This window comes from Panthera pardus, unplaced genomic scaffold (genome assembly GCF_024362965.1).
Source record: "Panthera pardus isolate Hobbes unplaced genomic scaffold, ASM2436296v1 HiC_scaffold_25, whole genome shotgun sequence".
Classification (NCBI taxonomy): domain Eukaryota; kingdom Metazoa; phylum Chordata; class Mammalia; order Carnivora; family Felidae; genus Panthera; species Panthera pardus.
Genome location: NW_026526821.1, coordinates 42,729,619 through 42,748,204, shown reverse-complemented (window position 1 = coordinate 42,748,204; position 18,586 = coordinate 42,729,619). Strand labels below are relative to the sequence as shown.

The window sequence follows — 18,586 nt, the reverse complement described above, 5'->3', positions numbered from 1 at the left end:
ATTCATGCTCCCCCGCCCCTCCCCCCCCCCCCCCCCCCAGTTCAAAGCTCTTTTACACCAAACACACTTTTTAAATCATGCATCTATATTCTTGTAACAAAATTCTTCTGAGTTGTAAGAATATAGAGACTGTCTGGACAGTCTGAGAGCATCAGTGATCGTCAGTGATCTTTGCCTCATCTGGAAGCTGGTCAGAAATGCAGAATCTCCAGCCTGAGTGCAGACCCCCCTGAGTAAGAATCTTCCTTTAGCGAGACCCCCCAAAGATTCACATTACAGATGGAGAAGCACAGATTTAGAAAGCACCACATTCTTTATTACTCTTAGCCTAAAAATTCTATATGTGAGATAGATGGTCCCTTTCAGGTTTGTCTGACTGACTCTTGTTACTTAAAAAATGTGTTAAGTCACCTTTGCAAAATGAGGCTATAATTAGTGTCGTTCCCTAGGACAGCAGGTCAATGGTTAATGTGTCAGTAAAGCATAATGTCAGTGCCCTCTAGCTAGAGGCCACTGAGGACGCACCTATGGTCAAATAAAGCCGGGTGTATTATTCACTGCAGCAAAGGAGTGTGTCCCCTGGGGACTTGCAGGGTGTCTCAGAGGAGGAGGGATGTGTGAGAGGATCGAGGCCTGTGGTGGGTAATTCGAGGGGAGGGATCAGCTAAGCAGGGCTCTGCTCTGGGTTGGATGCCCTCAGGAGAGGGCTGGTCCTTTGACTGAGTATCCTGATAATTTGTACCTAGGAGGGTATACTTGGTAATCAAGCAGCATCGCTTGTTACTGGGGCGGGGGGGTGGGGGGGGGGGTGGGAAACGTTTGGTCATTTTTGTGGGTGCCTAGACACAGGACAGTCTTGTTTCTTTCTCATTCCGCCATGGTCCCAGTGGTGACATCTTCAGATGTGGGGAGGGGGCATCCTCTATAAGTTTGTAAGTAGGGAGCACCACGGCCTGGCAGTTAGTGCCAGCTGCCAGCAGCCAGGCTGTCTTTCTTCCTCTTCAATGAATATCCAAGGGTCTATTGTGCGTGAGACACTCCCGCTGTGGGTTGGAGGGAGCAGGGGTGTATGATGAGTGGGAGCTGGGCATTGAGGAGAGACAGGGCCAGACAAGCGGGCAGGCCCCTGGCAGGGAGGTGGTGCAATGTATTTGCACTTTGTCTGCCTCTATCCTGAGGCCGCAGGCCTAGAATTTGCAAAGTGTGGCATAGATGCATATCTTCCACACACTGGTGCTCAGAGTCTGAGTCCCCCTCTACCCCCGCTACCCCTTCGTCTGTGTCTTTGAGGCAGGGAGGTGGGGACTGAAACACAGAGAAACAAAGAGGACAGAGATAGAGAAGCCGACTGAGAGACACAGGTAAAGAGACACAGAGATGGACTGAGAGAAAGCATGCCTCCATGCACCGAGAAACACAGGAGCACACCAGCCCTGGAGTAAGCACACAGCTGAGGAGGGCCGTCTGCAGTTAGGTCTCTGGTTTCCCCTTCTCCCTGGGCTCAGGGACAGACAACAGAGCCCTATGAGAGTCTGCATCCCCAGCTTCCCTTTTGCAGAGGAGGAAGCGCCTTGTCCGGAATCTTTTAGCCAGTGTATGGCACACGCAGTCTGAAATGTGGGTCTCGTAGCATTTATGGTTCAGACGCTGAAGACAAAGTGGAAAGGCATTAACTAAGGGCGGCCACTGGGGGCCTGTCTTAGTCAGCTCAGGCTGCTGTAACAAGGAGCACAGATGGGGCAGCTCACACAACAGACATTTGTTTCTCATGCTTCTGGAGGCTGAAAGTCCAAGATCAGGCTGCTGGCAGATTCAGTTCTTTTTTTCTTTTTTTAACTTTATTTGTATTTTGGGAGAGAGACAGAGAGAGCAGGGGAGGGGCAGGGGGAGAGAAACAGATCCCAAGCAGGCTCCACACAGTTAGCTCAGAGCCTGCCTCGGGGCTCGAACTCACGAACCATGAGATCACGACCTGAGCTAAAATCAAGACTCAGACATTTAACCAACTGAGCCACCCAGGTGCTCCCAGATTCAGTTCTTGATGAGGGCCTGCTTCCTGGTTTGTAGACAGCTGCCTTCTTGCTGTGTCCTCACATGGTCTTTCCTTGGTGCATCTTGGAAAGAGAGAGCACTCTGGTGTCTCTTCCTTTTCCTATAAGGACACTAATCCCACCATGAGGGCCCCATCCTCATGACCTCATCTAGATCTAATCACCTCCTCAAGGCTCTAATTCCTAACACCATTGCATTGGGGGTCAGGGACTGAGCAGATGAATTTGGTTGGGGTGGGGGGGGATACCCTTTTCCCTCTGGATTTGCTCACACATCAAGTGCATGGGAGTGCTGAGTCTGGCTTTCTTTGTGCAGGAGAAGCTCCTGACGGAACGAGAAGCCGCTGTCCTGCAGAGCCAGCTGGAGGAGGGCCGGGAGGTAGTGTCCCTTCTGCAGGCACAGAGAGCCGAGCTGCAGGCCCAGGTAGGGTGTCACACTCTCGTGTCCACTGCTCGCCGTTGGGCATTCTCACCACACATGTCAATAGGGTTCTACAACACATTTTATTCAGGTGTCACATGCATGCAGAAAAGTATACAAGTATCCATCTGAGGGAATTCTCACGAGTGTCACATGCCTGTGTATCCAGTGCTCAGAGCCAGAAACAGGCCATCCTGAGTAGCGTGACCAGCTATGCTGCTTTAAGTGAGGATTTCCCAGGATGCAGGACTTTCAATGCCCGGACTGGCCAAGTTCTGGGCAAACGGGTACCATGGTTCATGCTATTCCCAGGCCCCTCAGGGGTTCCCCTTGTGCCCACTTTGAGTCACCACCACTCCCCACCAAGGGTAAGGCTGTCCTGACTCCTGCACAATTGATCCGTTTTGCCTGCTTTAACCTTATCCTTAAAAATAAGAAGAGATGGACACATATTGGGATTTCTGTCCTCCAATCTATGCTTCCTGTTTCTCTTTTCATGACCTAAAATCTCCCCTTTGGAATTTGATTACAGGCGTGGGAAAGGGTGGTCATGTCAGTGTTTGCCTCCCCTCAGGATTCATTCGTATAAAGCTCCCATTTCTACCCCTCCCCCCCCCTTTTTTTTTTGGCAAAGCTTAATCTGAAAACTAAAGTCACCGGAAGAATGCTCTCCTGTTTCTGTGGCCTTCCTTCTTGGTTAGTGAGCTTCGTGGTTCACACCCCTGATTCCTTCCAGTTTGCTTTCTCTCATTACTATCCCGTTGTAATGGGAGACATTGGGTTAGAATACTAAACCTTCATATACTGTGCAACTACATTCCTAAATCAAAAAATAAATGGACATTTGGTTTGACAAGTACACATGAAGGGATAAGAGAAGAAAAAGTTTGGACTATTTAGGAAACCTGGAACATTTATATGTTATATGTTACTCTGTCTCTATCCAATGTCTGCAAAATCAAAAAAAGTTAACACCACACAGATCTGGTGCTTTTGTAGGTATTCAGTGCCCTCCAGATCTGCCCGGGGTTTCATGAGGGGACCATTGAGTTCCAGAATCTTCATTTCTGCCCCACCACACATTGTCACTATGCAGCAACTCTCAGGGGCCACTGAAAGCAAACCAGGGTCTGGTGATTGTCTCCCGAGGTAAAAATCACAGCTTGAGAAATCAAGTACTGCCCTTAAACCTCATCCTTTCATGGCAAACCACGGGTCGGGGACCAGATGCACCATTTTGGTGACTTGGTAATTTGTGGCTTCCTCTGAGGCCCTGGAAGAATGGAGTGAGAGTGAGTGAATGTGTGTGTGTGTGCACATGCATGTACATATATGTGTTTATGTGTGTAGACGTACATGTGTGTATGTGTATGTGTGTGTGCATGTTGTGTACTATATATATGTCTATATTCATATATGTGTATATATGCATGACTTTGTATGAACGTACGTGTGCACGTGTTTATGTATATACGTGTGTATGTATGCGTGCACGTGTGTGAATGAGAGATTGGAGAAGTGGATGCAAGCCCACTGGTCCTAGAGACTGGTGTTTTCCAAACCACTGTTTACAACGTATTATTGGGTTGTAAAATGAATTCAGCAGAATTGAGTGGCATTAATAAAGAAGAAATTGACAACACTAGACTAAGAATAAGAAATAACAGAGTACATGGCATGTAACAGTGGGATTTGCTTTGTGAAACCTGTGTTTTAAATATATATGTTTGCATATTTAAATATATATATTTGCTCAAATGTGCACACACATGCACACACACGTTTGTATGATGTGTATGGTTTGTGGTGTTAAATGTGGCTCTTCAAGTGGGCGTGGTGACAAAGTTGAAAACCCTGCCCTAGATACTGAGAAAATGAAAGAGCCCAGCTGATGTGGTAAATTCCTGTTCCGGGGCAAAAAGGTTTCTGTCTCTATGTACATATATGTATTTGTTGAATGTAAAAGTAAGACATTTCATGAAGGATCAACTTAGTTTCTGAAGACGTGAAATAAATCTGTCTGCTTGGCCACCTGTCCCCTCCCATAGTTGCTGCAGGAAGGCTTTTAGGTCTTGCTCTGACATTGTTCTCTCTAAATCGGGGATCTTCACTTTTTCTGTGCCCTGCCCCACCCCCCAGCAGTCTGGCAAAGTCCGTGGTCCACTTCTCAGAAAAATGTTAAAGGCTGTATAATAAAAATAAAGAACATATAATTAAAAGAAAACCAACTATATTGAACCAGTTATCAAAATATTACCAAATCATTTTCTATATAATAATACATGTGCTCATATTAAATACCACTAGCAGTGGGTCTAATGCAACACAAGTTGTGTTTTCTCTCGCTCCTGTCAGGAATTACTACACATGCAAGGGCTTGAAACAGTAGTCCCTTGTCTCACACTTCCATAAGTTAGAAGGCTGGGTGGGCTTGGTTGGTTTTTCTGCTCTGGGTCTCACAAGGCTGATACAAAGTTGTCGGCCGGCCTCCTTATCTGAAGGCTCTTGGTGGAGAATCTTCCAGTCTCAATCAAGTTGTTGGCAGAACTCAATTCTGTGTGCAGGTGGGGTTGAGGACCCTATTTCTTGCTGGCTGTTGGCCAGGAGTTATTCTAGAAGCCGCACACATGCCTTGGCTTATGGCCATCCTCAAATCCAGCAACAGCGCATGGAATCTTTCTCAGGCATCTAATCTCTCTGACTTGTGCTTTTAAGGACTCATGTGATCAGGAATAATCTATAATAATCTCCCTATTTTTTTTAAGTCCACTGATTAAGAGCCTTAATCACATCTGCAAAGTCCCTTTTGCCATGTAACCTAACATATTCATGGGCGGAAAGCTAAGGGGCAAAGGTCATGGGGACCAAAGTCTGCCTAATTAGCACTAATTAAAACACAGATGTGGCTGGGCCCACCCAAGAGTTTCTGACTCGTTCTGGGATGTGGCCCAAGAATTTGCATTTCTAGATTTCCAGCTGATGATGCTTCTGGTCTAGGAATCACACTTTGAGCACACTGGTGTAGGGGTGGGCCCTAGGTTGGGTCAGAATGTTCTACATCTGGCCTACCTTAGTCCCTGGCTTGGGGCTTTCACATCCTATTTAGGAGTTGTTCATGGCTGGCTTTTTGTTGATTTTGAAAGGTTTTAGTGACTGCCCAATAGAGTAGCTAAGCTGAGTGCTGTAAGGGAGATTTGGTGGCTTAGCCCCTCAGTAGTGCCAATGCTGTGACTAGGGACAGGGGAGGGGGGTGGGGCAAAGAGAACTCCTTGTAGCCTGAGGGCTTCAACCTGGCACAACCAAGGCATATGGTTCTACCTGTGGTTGGAGCTTCTGATGCTTCCAGAGCCCTCCATAGCATGGTCCTTAGGGTGAGGTCCCTAAACCAGCAACATCAGCATCACCTGGGACCTTGTCAGAAATGCACATTCACAGGCCCGGCCCAGCCCAGCCCAGACCTACTGAGTCAGGAACTTTGGGGTGGGGCCCAGCAATCTCTGTTTTAACAAGCCCTCCAGATGGTTTTGCAGGCTCAAGTTTAAGAACCCTCGTCCAGGGGTACTTGGGTGGCTTAGTCAGTTAAGTGTCCGACTTCAGCTCAGGACATGATCTCACAGTTCGTGGCTTCAAGCCCACGAACTCTGTGCTGACAGCTCAGAGCCTAGAGCCTGCTTCAGATGCTGTCTGTCTCTTTCCCTCTCTCTCTGCCCCTCCCCTCTCATGCTCTGTCTCCTCAAAAATAAATAAACATTAACAAACAAACGTTAGTCCAAAGGATGGAAGAAACAGCACCCTCAGTGCTGGCAACCCCTTCTTTGAAGCTAAACATAGTCCATGCATGAGACCACTGGGATGGTGCTTCCCAGAGGTGGAAGAAAAGGGACAGGCACTTCTGGCTCCCTAAATTACATTTCACTGAGAATTTCTGAGGCAGGGACATGGAAAAAGTCATGTATTACTTGGAAAGAGTGAACCTCCCGAGTATCGTTTCTCATCAAAGTTGCCTAGCACCATCTAGTGGTAGATTTTGGGAAGACAGCATGTAATCCGTGAAGGGCACTTGATTTCTTCCGTTTCCTTCTTAAATTGTTTTTCTTTTTTTTTAATTGAAGTAAATTAGTATACAGTGTTATGTTAATTTCACGAGTACAATGTAGTGATTCAACAATTCTATGTGTCAGTGCTCATTAAGATAAGTGTACTTTTAATCCCCTTTATCTGTTTCCCCTCTGCCCCCTCCGCTCTGGTGACCACCAGTTTGTTCTCTGTATTTAAGACTCTGTTTTCTTTGTCTGTTTTTTTCTTTGTTTGTCCACTTACTTTGTTCCGTAAATTCCACATGTGAGTGAAATCATATGGTGTTTGTTTTTCTCTGATTTATTTCACTTAACGTTATACCCTTTAGTGCATCCATGTTGTTGCAAATGGCATGACCTCTTTCTTTTTTATGGCCTGAATGGTATTCCATTGTATATGTATATACCACATACATCTTCTCCATGCATTCATCTACTGAATGGGAGGAGATATTTGCAAATGACATATCCAATAATGGATCTATATCCAAAATATATAAAGATCTTACACAACTCAACACCAAAAAACAACTAACCCAATTAAACATGGGCAGAGGACCTGAAGAGACACTTTTCCAAAGAAGACATACAGATGACCAACAGACCCATGAAGAGATGCTCCATATCACTCATCAGCAGGGAAATGCAAGTCAAAGCCACGATGAGGTATCACCTTACACGTATCAGAATGGCTAAAATCAAAAACACAGGAAACAACAAGTGTTTGTGAGGATGTGGAGAAAAAGGAACCTGCTTCCTTTTTCAAAAGACCTTGGACCCAAAGGAATCTGGGGGCCTAAGAGGACCGAAGCAGGAGGTCACCCGTCCAGATGGGGCTCACTGTGAGGCACTGCCAGGGTCCCATTGACCCATGCTGTGCAAAAGCAAGCCCCACAGCTGTGCTTGAATGCTGACTCCTTCGTTCATCCGTGACTGCCAAGTTCCATGTGAGGTTCAGCAAATACCGATCAGAGCATGATGTAGTTCCTGCCTGCAGCGGCTCACAGACGACCTAAACGGTCCAAGGAGAAACACAGCAGTCACTCTTGCTCAGGATGAAGTTCGGGTTGCAGCACGGCCCACACCTTCCACCTGCCTCGCTCTCCAGTCTCCATGCAGCTACTCCCCTCCAAGAAGCCCTGGGCTGGGAGTGAGATGCTCTCTCTTCTTCTCCTGACCCTCCTGTGGTTTCTGACACTTGCCCCTTGGCTCATCACGTCTCCTCTTTCTGGAAGCACCTTCTCTTCTTCAGTACCCAGGACTGGCCTTCTCTGACATCTTCCAGCACCTGAGGGTCTCCCTGTACTTTGTGATGCCCTGGGCATGTCTCTGTGACTGAGCCACCTCCCCACACTGGGCTGTGGGCTCTAAGGAGGAGCGTCCGCATCTCATTCTCAGGCAGCCAAGCTGGTGCCAAGGTTGTTCACATCAGAGATGTCTCTTTAGCCCCCTTTAAGGCAGTGAAAGTGGGGCTCTTATTATTTTTCTTGAACACCCCTCTTCTGATACCTCCCAGGGCAGGTATCCCTCCCGCAAATTCCATCAGAGGACAGCCATCACCCACCCACCCACCCACCCCCAACAGCAAACCACCAGCTCGTGAGATACACAAAAAATCATGCTTGCCCTGTAAGGTTCAAAGGTTACAGGTGACATTTTTCTAGTTTCTGATTTCCCAGTTTGTGACAATGCTTTGCTATCCCGTTTACCATTTAGAAGTTTGGCTAAGTGAAGGTGCTCAGGGACGGATGGGTCTGTGCGTGGATCACCTTCAGTCTCCCCCCAGGTCTTCAGTGAGAACATGCTGGTGTTGCTTGCCTGTTGATGTGTGGGAATAGGGGGTTTTCCAAGGGCCTGGAGTGAGTGCACGTGTGTGTGTGTGCGTGCACACATGTGTACTGCTCACCTGCAGCTGGGAGGAGGCTGACACAGGGAGGCCCATGGTTTCAGGAAGTGTCTCAGACCCTGCACAGGTGGCTCTGAATCCTGTACTTATTGGCAAGTCACTTTGTGCCTGTGTGCCTCAGTTTCCTCAAATGTAAAGTGGGTGCAGTGGCATCCCCTGCCCATATGGTTGCTGTGAGGCTCATGACTTGTTCCCAGTGAGAAGTTGCCAGCACAGACCATTGTCCCCACCCCGGGCCGGGGAACCCATACCCAAAGGGGGCAATCGATTCGCTTCACTCATAATCTTTGCTTATGTTTACTCTGTTCTGGAACACTTCAAACATATACAAAAGTGAGAGGACAGTCTCATGAGCGCCCGTACCCCCATCCTCCAACACATGGTCCCTCCTTCATCACCTGCACTCCACATACCCCCATGTGATTGTGAAGCAATCCCTGACACCAGACCATCTCATCAGGCAGTATTTCAACCGTACCTCTAAAAGATGAGGGCTGCTTTTATAGAATGTGAGGCCGTTAACCCACCTTAAACATTTTTTTTAATGTTTATTTTTGAGAGAGAGAGAGAGAGAGAGAGAGAGAGAGAGAGAGAGAGAGAGTGCACTTGCAGGGGAGGGGCAGAGAGAGAGAGGGAGACAGACACAGAATCTGAAGCAGATTCCAGGCTCTGAGCTGTGCTGCCGGGGCCCCAGCGTGGCCAGGGTCCCCCAGGCTTGTTCTCGGGACTGCTCCATAGAAAAGAACGTCTGACTTCAGGGTTCTTCCACTCCTGGATGGCTTCTTATCTCTGAGATTCGATTTTCAAAGGGGGTCTTTTAAATTCCTTATTTCCTGGAAGCATTTCCTAGAGTGTATGAACCCTGGCGTAGGTAAGAAAATGTGGCCGCACCAGGAATTAGTGGTATGCCTTGGTATTTGACATGACAGGTAACTGAATTTAAAATCTTTTTAATTTTATTTTTTTTTTAACGAGGAACAGAAACTCGATCACAGTAGCTTAAGCAGCAAAGGGTGCGCTGTGATTTTCTTTTGAAATAATTTTAGACTTCTCAAACGCTACAAAAATAGCACACAGGTTTCTCACAGACTCTTCACCCAGCTTCCCCAAATGTTAGCACCTTCACTACCACAGAACCATGTCAGGAAATTAACGACAATACCATCCTGGTAATAGACTTGACAAACACTTCACAAATACCCCACCAACATTTTTTTCCGGTCCTGGATCCTACTTGCGATTTAGGTGTTGTGTCTCCTTAGTCTCCCCAATCTGAGATAGTCCCTGCCTTTCTCTGTCTTTGATGACCTTGATGGAATTACTTTGTGGAATGTCCCTCCTTTTGGGCTCCTCGATGTTTTTTCAGGATTAGGCTGAGGCTATGCATTTGTGGCTGGAATCCACAGGAGTGATGTGTCCTCAGTGCGTCTCATCAGGGGAGTGTCATGTGGGCATGTCTTCCTGCCGGTGATGTAACTTGGATCACTTGGTTAAAGTGGCGTCTGCCAGGTTTCTCTACTGAGAAGATACTCTTTTTTTCCCCCAGAGGAGCAAGATATAAAAGGTCGTTTATGAGATTTGAGAGCAGGGTGTGGGGCAGGAACCAGGAACTTGGATCTGAGGCAGCTGCTTACTCCCTCTCTTTCTTCTCTCTCACAGGCTCTCTCATCTCTGTTCGCCTTTGCCCTTAGGCTTCATTTCTCTGCCCCTCAGGAGAATTGCCTTTGTCAGTTTCTCCATGCACGTTATGAAAGATGGCCACTCCAAAATGGCGGCCCCAAGGTTATATGAATCTGCCACCCACTCTCTGCTGTTTCTGAGATCCCTTTCCAAATTCCACAGGGAGGAAGCATGTGATAGGCCTGTCGGAATCAGGCCCAGCCCTGGTTCTGTACGTCTGGTCAGGAGAGTGGAGTCACACTGCTGCTGGGACTCCTCTATGAGTGAGATGGTACAGGCATCAGACAAGGGGGATGACATAGGCTGACAGATGACTTCCCAAAGTGTTGAGTATATGTACCCCTTCTTTTCCTCCTTCCCTCTCTGCTTCCCTCCTTCCCTCCTTCTCTCTTTCCTTTCCTCTCCTCTCCTCTCCTCTCCTCTCCTCTCCTCTCCTCTCCTCTCTTCTCCTTCCCTCTCCTCTCCTCTCCTCTCCTCTCTTCTCCTTCCCTCTCCTCTCCTCTCCTCTCCTCTCCTCTCCTCTCTTCTCCTCCCTTTTTTCTTTCCTTCCTTCCTGATGCAGTAGATACATTCCTGAAAACCTTTGTAAGCTGTTTTCAAATGTCATCACTTAGGGAACTTCACTATTCTAAAGCAACATCTGTATGTAAAGTGAGGAATCAAGGGCACCTGGGTGGCTCAGTGGGTTAAGTGTCTAACTCTTGATTTTTCTCACGGTTTGTGGGTTCAAGCCCTGCATTGGGCTTCATGCTGATAGTGCGGAGCCTACTTGGGGTTCTATCTCCTTCTCTCTCTGCCCCCTCCCCCCCCAAATAAATAAACTTTAAAAAAAAAAGTGAGGAATCAGGTGTCCTCCTAGGAATAATCATTCTCTAGATTTGTCCAATATGCACATTCAGCTGCATGTGAGATACCTGGTGGCAAACATACATGAAGTTGAATTCAGATACCTGTCCAGCCCCCCCACGACTCACTGTGTGGACCAGAGACAGGGCCAGTAATGTCACGTGGGCACTAGTTAGAATTGTAGAGCCTCTGGCCTCCCCCAGACTTGCTGAGTCGGGATCTGCAGCTTAACAGCGTCCTCCAGTGGTTCAAATGTGCAGTGAATTTTGGGATGTTCTAGGTACAAATGGCTTTTTGGTTTGGTTTGTTTCATTTTGTTTTGAGGACTGATAAGGCACGGTGAATTCTTTTCTACTTGGGAAAATGCGATTGTAAAAGTCACGACTGCACACATACTGAGCTTGTAAATAAATACACATGTTGCTCTTTGCACATTGTTGGGAGCTCTTAAGGTGACTATAAGGCCACCTTATATTCTGTCATATTTCTATTTTCCTACCTCAATTTGGACTTGTGCTGTGTCAGTATGCACCCGCCCCAACTTAATCATTTCAGTGAAAATAGCATCTTGTCTATTTAGTATGTGTGCTTTTTTCTGTTTATCTTAAACTTTTTTTAATCTTTATTTTTGAGAGAGATACATACAGAGTGCGAGTGGGGGAGGGGCAGAGACAGAGGGAGACACAGAATCTGAAGCAGGCTCCAGGATCGGAGCTGTCAGCACAGAGCCTGAGGTGGGACTTGAACTCACAAAACTGAGCTTAGGACCTGAGCTGAAGTTGGACGCTCAACCAACTGAGCCACCCAGGCGCCCCAGGGCAGTTCTATTTATCTTTTAGCCAGGTTTATGCTAACTCAGAATGTGAGTGATACAGTTTATTTGAATTGTACATTTTATTCCACAGACAGGGGTTTTCTTTTTATTTTCGGGGTTTGTCATCCGGAGACATCTGTGTCTTGGGGAGAGGTGGGGTGGGTTTCCTTATGGCTGTGTCTTTGCCCACAGACGGCGGCCCTGGAACAGGCTATTAAAGATGCCCACGAGTGTTACGATGACGAGATTCAGCTCTATAACGAGCAGATCGAAAGCCTGCGGAAGGAGATTGAGGAGACTGAGAGGAGCCTGGAGAGGTCTTCCTATGACTGCCGGCAGCTGGTGGTCGCCCAGCAGACCCTGAAGAACGAGCTGGAGCGGTACCACCGGATCATTGAGAACGAAGGCAACAGGTGTGGTCACAGACGGGCATGGCCCAGAGGCTGCGTGTCTCTCTCCGTCCCGGCGCTGGCTTAGTTCACAGGTCCTCGTTGGGTGCTTCCTGTGTGCCAGGCACGGTTCCAGGTGGTAGGGGCGTGGCAGGGGAGGAATCACAACCCCGTGGCCTGGTGGAGCTGGAATGCTAGTTGGGGAGGCAGCTGATGGATGGCTTTGTAACAGATGACAAGTACCAGGGAGTGAATTGTGATGGGGGAGAGGGGAACGGCATTGGGGTGATGGTGGGAATGTTTGAAATTTTAAGTAGGGTTGTCGCAAAAGACCCCATGGAGAAGGTTGCTTTGGGTCCCACGGGCCTCTGGGGACATAGATGTCTTAGCAGGTGGGATGACTGGGAGTATTTAATGAGATGCTGCAGGTGAGGTGCCTAATGCAGTGCCTGGCACTCGACAAGCGCTCGGAGGTGTTGGTGTTATTACTGCTGCTACCGTCATTGCTTTTGTCACCTGGCCGCATCAGTAATGTGGCTGTCAATGCACTGGCTCGTCTTGTTCATAGTGGAGCCGTGAGTTAAGCTCCATTAACTTCAGGATAGCTGAGAAATTACCTCTATCCCTATCCCCTACCCCTGTCCCTACCCCTGTCCCCTATCCCTATCCTGTTTCCCTGTACCTATCCCCTATCCCTGTCCCTATCTCCTGTCCCTATCCCCTATCCTTATGCCCTCTCCTTATCTCCTGTCCTTGTCACCTATCCCTATCCTTATCCATGACATTATCCCTATCCCTGTCTGTCTCCCTATCCCCTATCCCTATCTGCATCCCCATCCCTATCTCTCTCTCTCTCTCTTCCTCTTCCCCTGTCTCTATCTCTGCATCGTCTACACCGACACCTACAGTCTCCATCATGACTCTGTCATCTGGGTGTACTGACACCTACACTTACATATGCATCCACAGCCGCACCATCCACCTGTACATGTATGCCACATTACCTGTGTCATCTGCTTCTGTGTCATATAATCTGTACCTGCACCGACAGCATTACGTTTACACTGACACCTGTAACATCTACCCCTACACCTATCCCTACATCTACATCATCTCCGCCTACCCCTACACTTACGTCTACACCATCTATGTGTATATCGTCCACACCTCCATCTACATCACCTCCATCCACATCTACACCTACGTCATCTAGGTCTATGTCATCTTCATGTGTGTGGACACTTATACCTGTACCTACATCAAGTGTGTCTGCACCTACATCATGTCCGTGCACACCTATATCATGTACATGTGCATCTATCCATATGTGCATCTGCATTATTTATATCTACACCTACATCATCTATATCTGTGTCCATGTCCCTGGCCATATCCATAGATATCATTCAGAGAGCAGATTGGAGACTCATAGAAGATACCTCATAGAAGGACTGTCACTTTAGTAAGTTGTGATTCTTTGATTAAGTTTTGCTGATTTGGGGGTTTAGACTGAATTAAAAGAGAAGCACCCAGAATTGCCCCACCAGGAGCAGTTCTTTCCTTGTCTCGTGAAATTTTAAGTAGGATGGTCACCAAAAGACCCCATGGAGAAGGTTGCTTTTGGCCCCACAGACCTCTGGGGACATAAATGTCCCCATGGGTGCTCTGTCTTGGCCGTGAGTGCTCCAATGTTTTAGCAGAGAAAGCAAGATTTTCTTTTTCTTTCTTTAGTTATGGTCAGTGGATTGTTGCGTAATCCTACATTATATTTGCGTCACAGTGTACGCTTTATGCACGCGTGAAAATATGTCTTGAACTGGCATTTAAGTGACTGTGTGGAGATTTTTGTTTTGGAGGCAAGACTTCATAAAAAGGTCATTGGGTTGCCTTTTTGCTGATTTGCTTAGAACTTCGAATTTTGTTGTAATTTCAAGTTGGTAGAAATGTTGTAAGCATAGAACAAGGAACTCCTGAACACTCTTTTCTCAGACTCACCACTTGTCTACATTTTGTCTCAATTGCATAGTCAGTTTTTTCTCTACTTATATATAATGCATATTATGTTTTAAAAAAGAATTGGGGATACCATATCCTGGTTGCTGTAAATACTTCCACCTGAGCTCACTACTTTTTTATTAAAAAAAGCAAAAACTTGGGGCGCCTGGGTGGCGCAGTCGGTTAAGCGTCCGACTTCAGCCAGGTCACGATCTCGCGGTCCGTGAGTTCGAGCCCCGCGTCAAGCTCTGGGCTGATGGCTCGGAGCCTGGAGCCTGTTTCCGATTCTGTGTCTCCCTCTCTCTCTGCCCCTTCCCCGTTCATGCTCTGTCTCTCTCTGTCCCCAAAATAAATAAAAAACGTTGAAAAAATAAATAAAAAAAAAAAGCAAAAACAAAAACTCTGTTCAACAGAGAAGTGCCATTTTTTACATTACAAGCAACCCCCATTTTATAATTCTCCTGTGTGTTTCACAGGGTATGACTCGAGCTCAAAGAAACCCTTCACATCCTCATCTAGTGTATAAGTGTGTATGTTTCATGAATAATGTGATTTAGAGAAAGCTTTCCTCATTTTTGGTCACATTGAAGAGTCACTCTTAATCCCCCACCATCTGTTTGGTTTGATGAATTCAAGGTGGCGATCATCCTCTTTCTGGTTCTTTCTCCAGGCTGAGCTCTGCCTTCATTGAAACTCCTGTCACCCTGTTCACCCCAAGCCATGGAACCTTTCTCAGCTCTCGGCTTGGTGGGAAAGGTAATGCTTCCTAACCCTGGCTTCTGCTGTTTTCTATCATGGAAAAGTGGGGGAAAAAATCAAACGGCTTTCTTCCTGAACTTAACATTTATGCTTCCTTCTGATCCATTTGGAAATTAAACGCTTTTATATGAGGTCTTCTCTCTCTGATTCACTCCCACAGGTGCTGAGTGACTGAGCCAGAATGTTTACAAGGAGAAAAATCAGACTGGGGGATAGGCCACCTTGGGAATGTCATCCTTGAACTTGAAGCATTAAATTGGGGGGAAATATAATTCAATATTCACCTTAGCAAAGGAAATGAGCAATGCCGTGCAAAAGTGCTTAATGCAGTGTCTGGGGCAGAGTCCACGCTCAATTATCGCTCACTTCTCTTCCATGCAAAACCGAGCACAACCAGCTTGGTTGGCAACCATGGCTTCCGTCTTTCACGTTTGGTCCTTTGGGGATGGTTTCATGCAGCTGAGAGATGTTACCTTCACAGCTAAATCTCCCTAGTGCTGAACAAACACAGTGTTGTAGGAGAAAAGAAGAGGGTGTTGCCTATAGTGTTTTCAAATCCACGTCCCTCAGAGAGCTCAGAGGGATTTGTGGAAATGGGGTTTTGGAGTCTGAACGTGTTGGAAGGGGGCAGCAGTCCCAGGGACTGGGACTAGCTCTGGGAGCATGCGGCCACACAAGGGGCCCTGTGCACACAAGGGTCCCCACACTTGGTGTAGTGCTCTGCTGTCACTGTCTTGAAATTCTTTTTTGTTTTTTCTGTATTAAAAAAATTTTTTTTTTATTTTGAGAGGTGAGGGAGAGAGATAGAGAGAGGGGATGCACACACGTGGGAGAATGGCAATGAGAGAGGGAGAGAGAGAACCCCAGGCAGGCTCCACACTGTTAGTGCAGAGCCCAACGTGGGGCTTGAACTCACAAACCACAAGATCATGACCTGAGCTAAAATCAAGAGTCGGGGGCTCAATAGACTGAGCCACCCAGGCACCCCACTGTCTTGAAATACTTCATGATTTTGAACAGGGCCTTCCCCTCTTGTACCAGGCCCTGAAATTCTGCAGCAGTTCCTGTAAGCCCCCCCTTCCCCCAGCAGGCTACCTTAGACAAGTCCCTTTGCACATCCCTTCCTCCCTTATGGCTTCATGGCTCATTTCTGCCATTCCCTGGTCACTTAGCTGTCTGAGTCAACCGGTGCTAGGTACCTTTGCTTTGTCTGTCAGTCCTCTGGTTCATGGGGGGAGGGCATGGATAAGACCTCTGAGATGAAATCTGCTTGCAAGTGGAGTTGAAAAGCCTCATAGACGAGGCAAGGCGAGATTGTGTGTGTTTTCTTAACCGTTCAGTTTTTCCTTTTAGAAGACAGCCTTGGGATCAGGGGATTCCCATCATTTCTGAATTTAGTAACTTGCTTCCTCTTTGGCCCAGGAGGAAAGGGATGCTACTGAAGGGGCATTTGTATCTATTTAGCTTGGGATGCGTGTGGAGCACAGGAGATTGAGTCCCCTGCCTGAGGCCATTCAGAACACACTGGAGGCCCAGTCCGCTCTGCGAGGATAACTCTGTGGAATGAGTTCCATCGACTAGCCGGTAGAGCCAAGTATTCACCATGAGCTCAGCAGGGGCTGGGGTGGGGACTCCGAGTGTTACTGCAGTAGAATGTCTCAGTAAGTCGCAGCCAGTGGGGTGGGAACTGTGAAAACTGTCAGAACAGGCAGTACCTTCCCTCCTCTCTGCAAGCCCAGAGGGGTCAAGAGACTTGCCCAGATTCACACAGCTGGTTGCAGAGCTGGGACCTTAATGTGGGCCATGAATGCTGCTGGTCAGATCCAGGCATCTTTCTCTGTTCTTTTTGCCCCATGTATGGTAAACTCTACCCCTGCGCTAGGCCTTGGTCTCCAAAATAGCATATTTTCCCACAAACACATTTTCTTCCTCTTCCATTGACAAACTTGACTTATGCCCCTGCCCCCTCCCCCCCTTTTTTTTAGATCTCACTAGGGCTGTGCAGGATATAACAACAGCAAAACCAAGACAGAAAGGTCTCCCCAAGAACATTCCAAGGAAAAAGGAGATTATAGCTAAAGACAAAGCTGATGAGAATCTGGAAGACATACCACTGAAAGGTCCAGAAGACACAAAGCTGGTGCAGGTGGTACCCAAAGAAGAAGGTGAGTCTAAGCTTGAATCAGGAGCTGAAGAAGCCAGTCTCCCAACCCCAGAAGTGGCTCCAGAAGACGTGCCAGATGGAGGGCAGATAAGCAAAGCCTTTGGGAAACTGTTCAAGAAGGTCAAAGACAAAGTGAAAAGCCCCAAAGAACCCGAGCCTCCAGCTGACCTCTACACCAAAGGGCGGTACGTGCTGGTTTCTGGGGATGCCAGTTATGTGGACCCTGGGTTCTGTTCCTTCTCCATCCCAGCCAAAGGCGGAGTGGTTATTTCCATTGAGGATGACTCTGTACATCGCGACAGCGCTGTGGAGCCTTCTCCTGAGCCGCCCGGGCCCCCTGTGGAGAATGGACAGGGGGACCTTCAGGAGAAGGAAGGCGGAAAGGCACCTAACCAGCATACTGCCGACAAGGAGAATGAGATTAGTGCCGAAGAACCGAAAGGGCCTGGGGAGAAACATGATGACCAGAAGGAAGAGAAGGAAGAGAAGGAAGAGAAGGAAGAGGAGGAGGAGGAGGAGGAGGAGGAGTCCAAGGGGCCCTGTCCCGTGATCACACCTGGTCCAGAGGGACCATCTACACCCCAGTCGCAAAGGCCTGGGGTCGGTCAGGGTGGATCTGGGGGGCACACGGCTAGGAGCAGTGATGCACAGGAGAGAAGTCCGCCCAGGACTTTGGCATATGAGAAGGTGGAAGTGATGGAATCCATTGAGAAGTTTTCCACGGAGAGCATCCAGACGTATGAAGAAACGGCTGTCATCGTGGAGACCATGATTGGGAAGACGAAGGCAAACAAGAAGAAATCGGGAGAGAAGAGCTCTTAAAATGCCCGGGGTCAGTGGGAAACAACGTCTTTGGGGCCACTGTAGGGGAAGTGCCTTGATATTTTAGAACAGATGACAAAAGAGTGAAGGTTCCTTGTTTGGATTAGACCATAGTTGGCCCTTCTGACGTTGCCAATGAAGCCTTAATTAAAAAGTTTTCTTTGCTTGCACACCCTTTGTCTAATTAACAGGGGCCTTGGGAGTGTAGGTGGGTCAGCCATGCTCAGGACAGGGATGCCCTGTTCAGGGGCCATCAAACCCTGCTCCTTTAAGGAAAGAGACATGCCCTTCATCACTGGTCATGGAGAGACTCATTAGAGAGTCAGGGAGTGTCTGGGCCTCACACAGAAACATGCTAGTGGATGCATTGGTGCCTTTTTATTGCATCTCAAGCACAAACACCTGTTCACATGGAGGAGTGTTTTGTTAGAGGTGCATGATGAAAGGTGTCTGTCTTAGTTTGGGTTCGCTGAGATGTTGATCCTGAAGCAGGGATTTGAGTGTAGTTTCTTTGGGGGTGTGATCCCAGGAAGCGCCAGAAGTGGGGTGCAAGAGGGATCCCGGGATGGCAAGGCAGCCAATAAGAGGTCTGCTACCAGATCAGTTAGCACTGTGGGCACTTGGAGCTCAGTCGCCCCCAAGGGATTCTGGGAGATGGAGTAG

At 47.8% G+C, this 18,586-nt stretch overlaps 1 protein-coding gene across 7 annotated transcripts in view; it reads left to right on the top strand.

The window, feature by feature from the left end:
* The window catches only part of BFSP1 (beaded filament structural protein 1), a 71,140-nt gene extending 53,047 nt beyond the window's left edge, over window positions 1–18,093 (top strand). For all 7 annotated transcript variants that reach the window (XM_019462487.2, XM_019462486.2, XM_019462489.2 and 4 more), the window contains 4 exons: window positions 2,368–2,475; window positions 11,987–12,207; window positions 14,849–14,934; window positions 16,923–18,093. In XM_019462487.2, the coding sequence (XP_019318032.2) occupies window positions 2,368–2,475; window positions 11,987–12,207; window positions 14,849–14,934; window positions 16,923–17,923 (1,416 nt within the window). In that variant the 3' untranslated portion in view covers window positions 17,924–18,093. The remainder of the gene's footprint in view (window positions 1–2,367; window positions 2,476–11,986; window positions 12,208–14,848; window positions 14,935–16,922) is intronic.
* The last annotated feature ends 493 nt before the right edge of the window (window positions 18,094–18,586 follow it).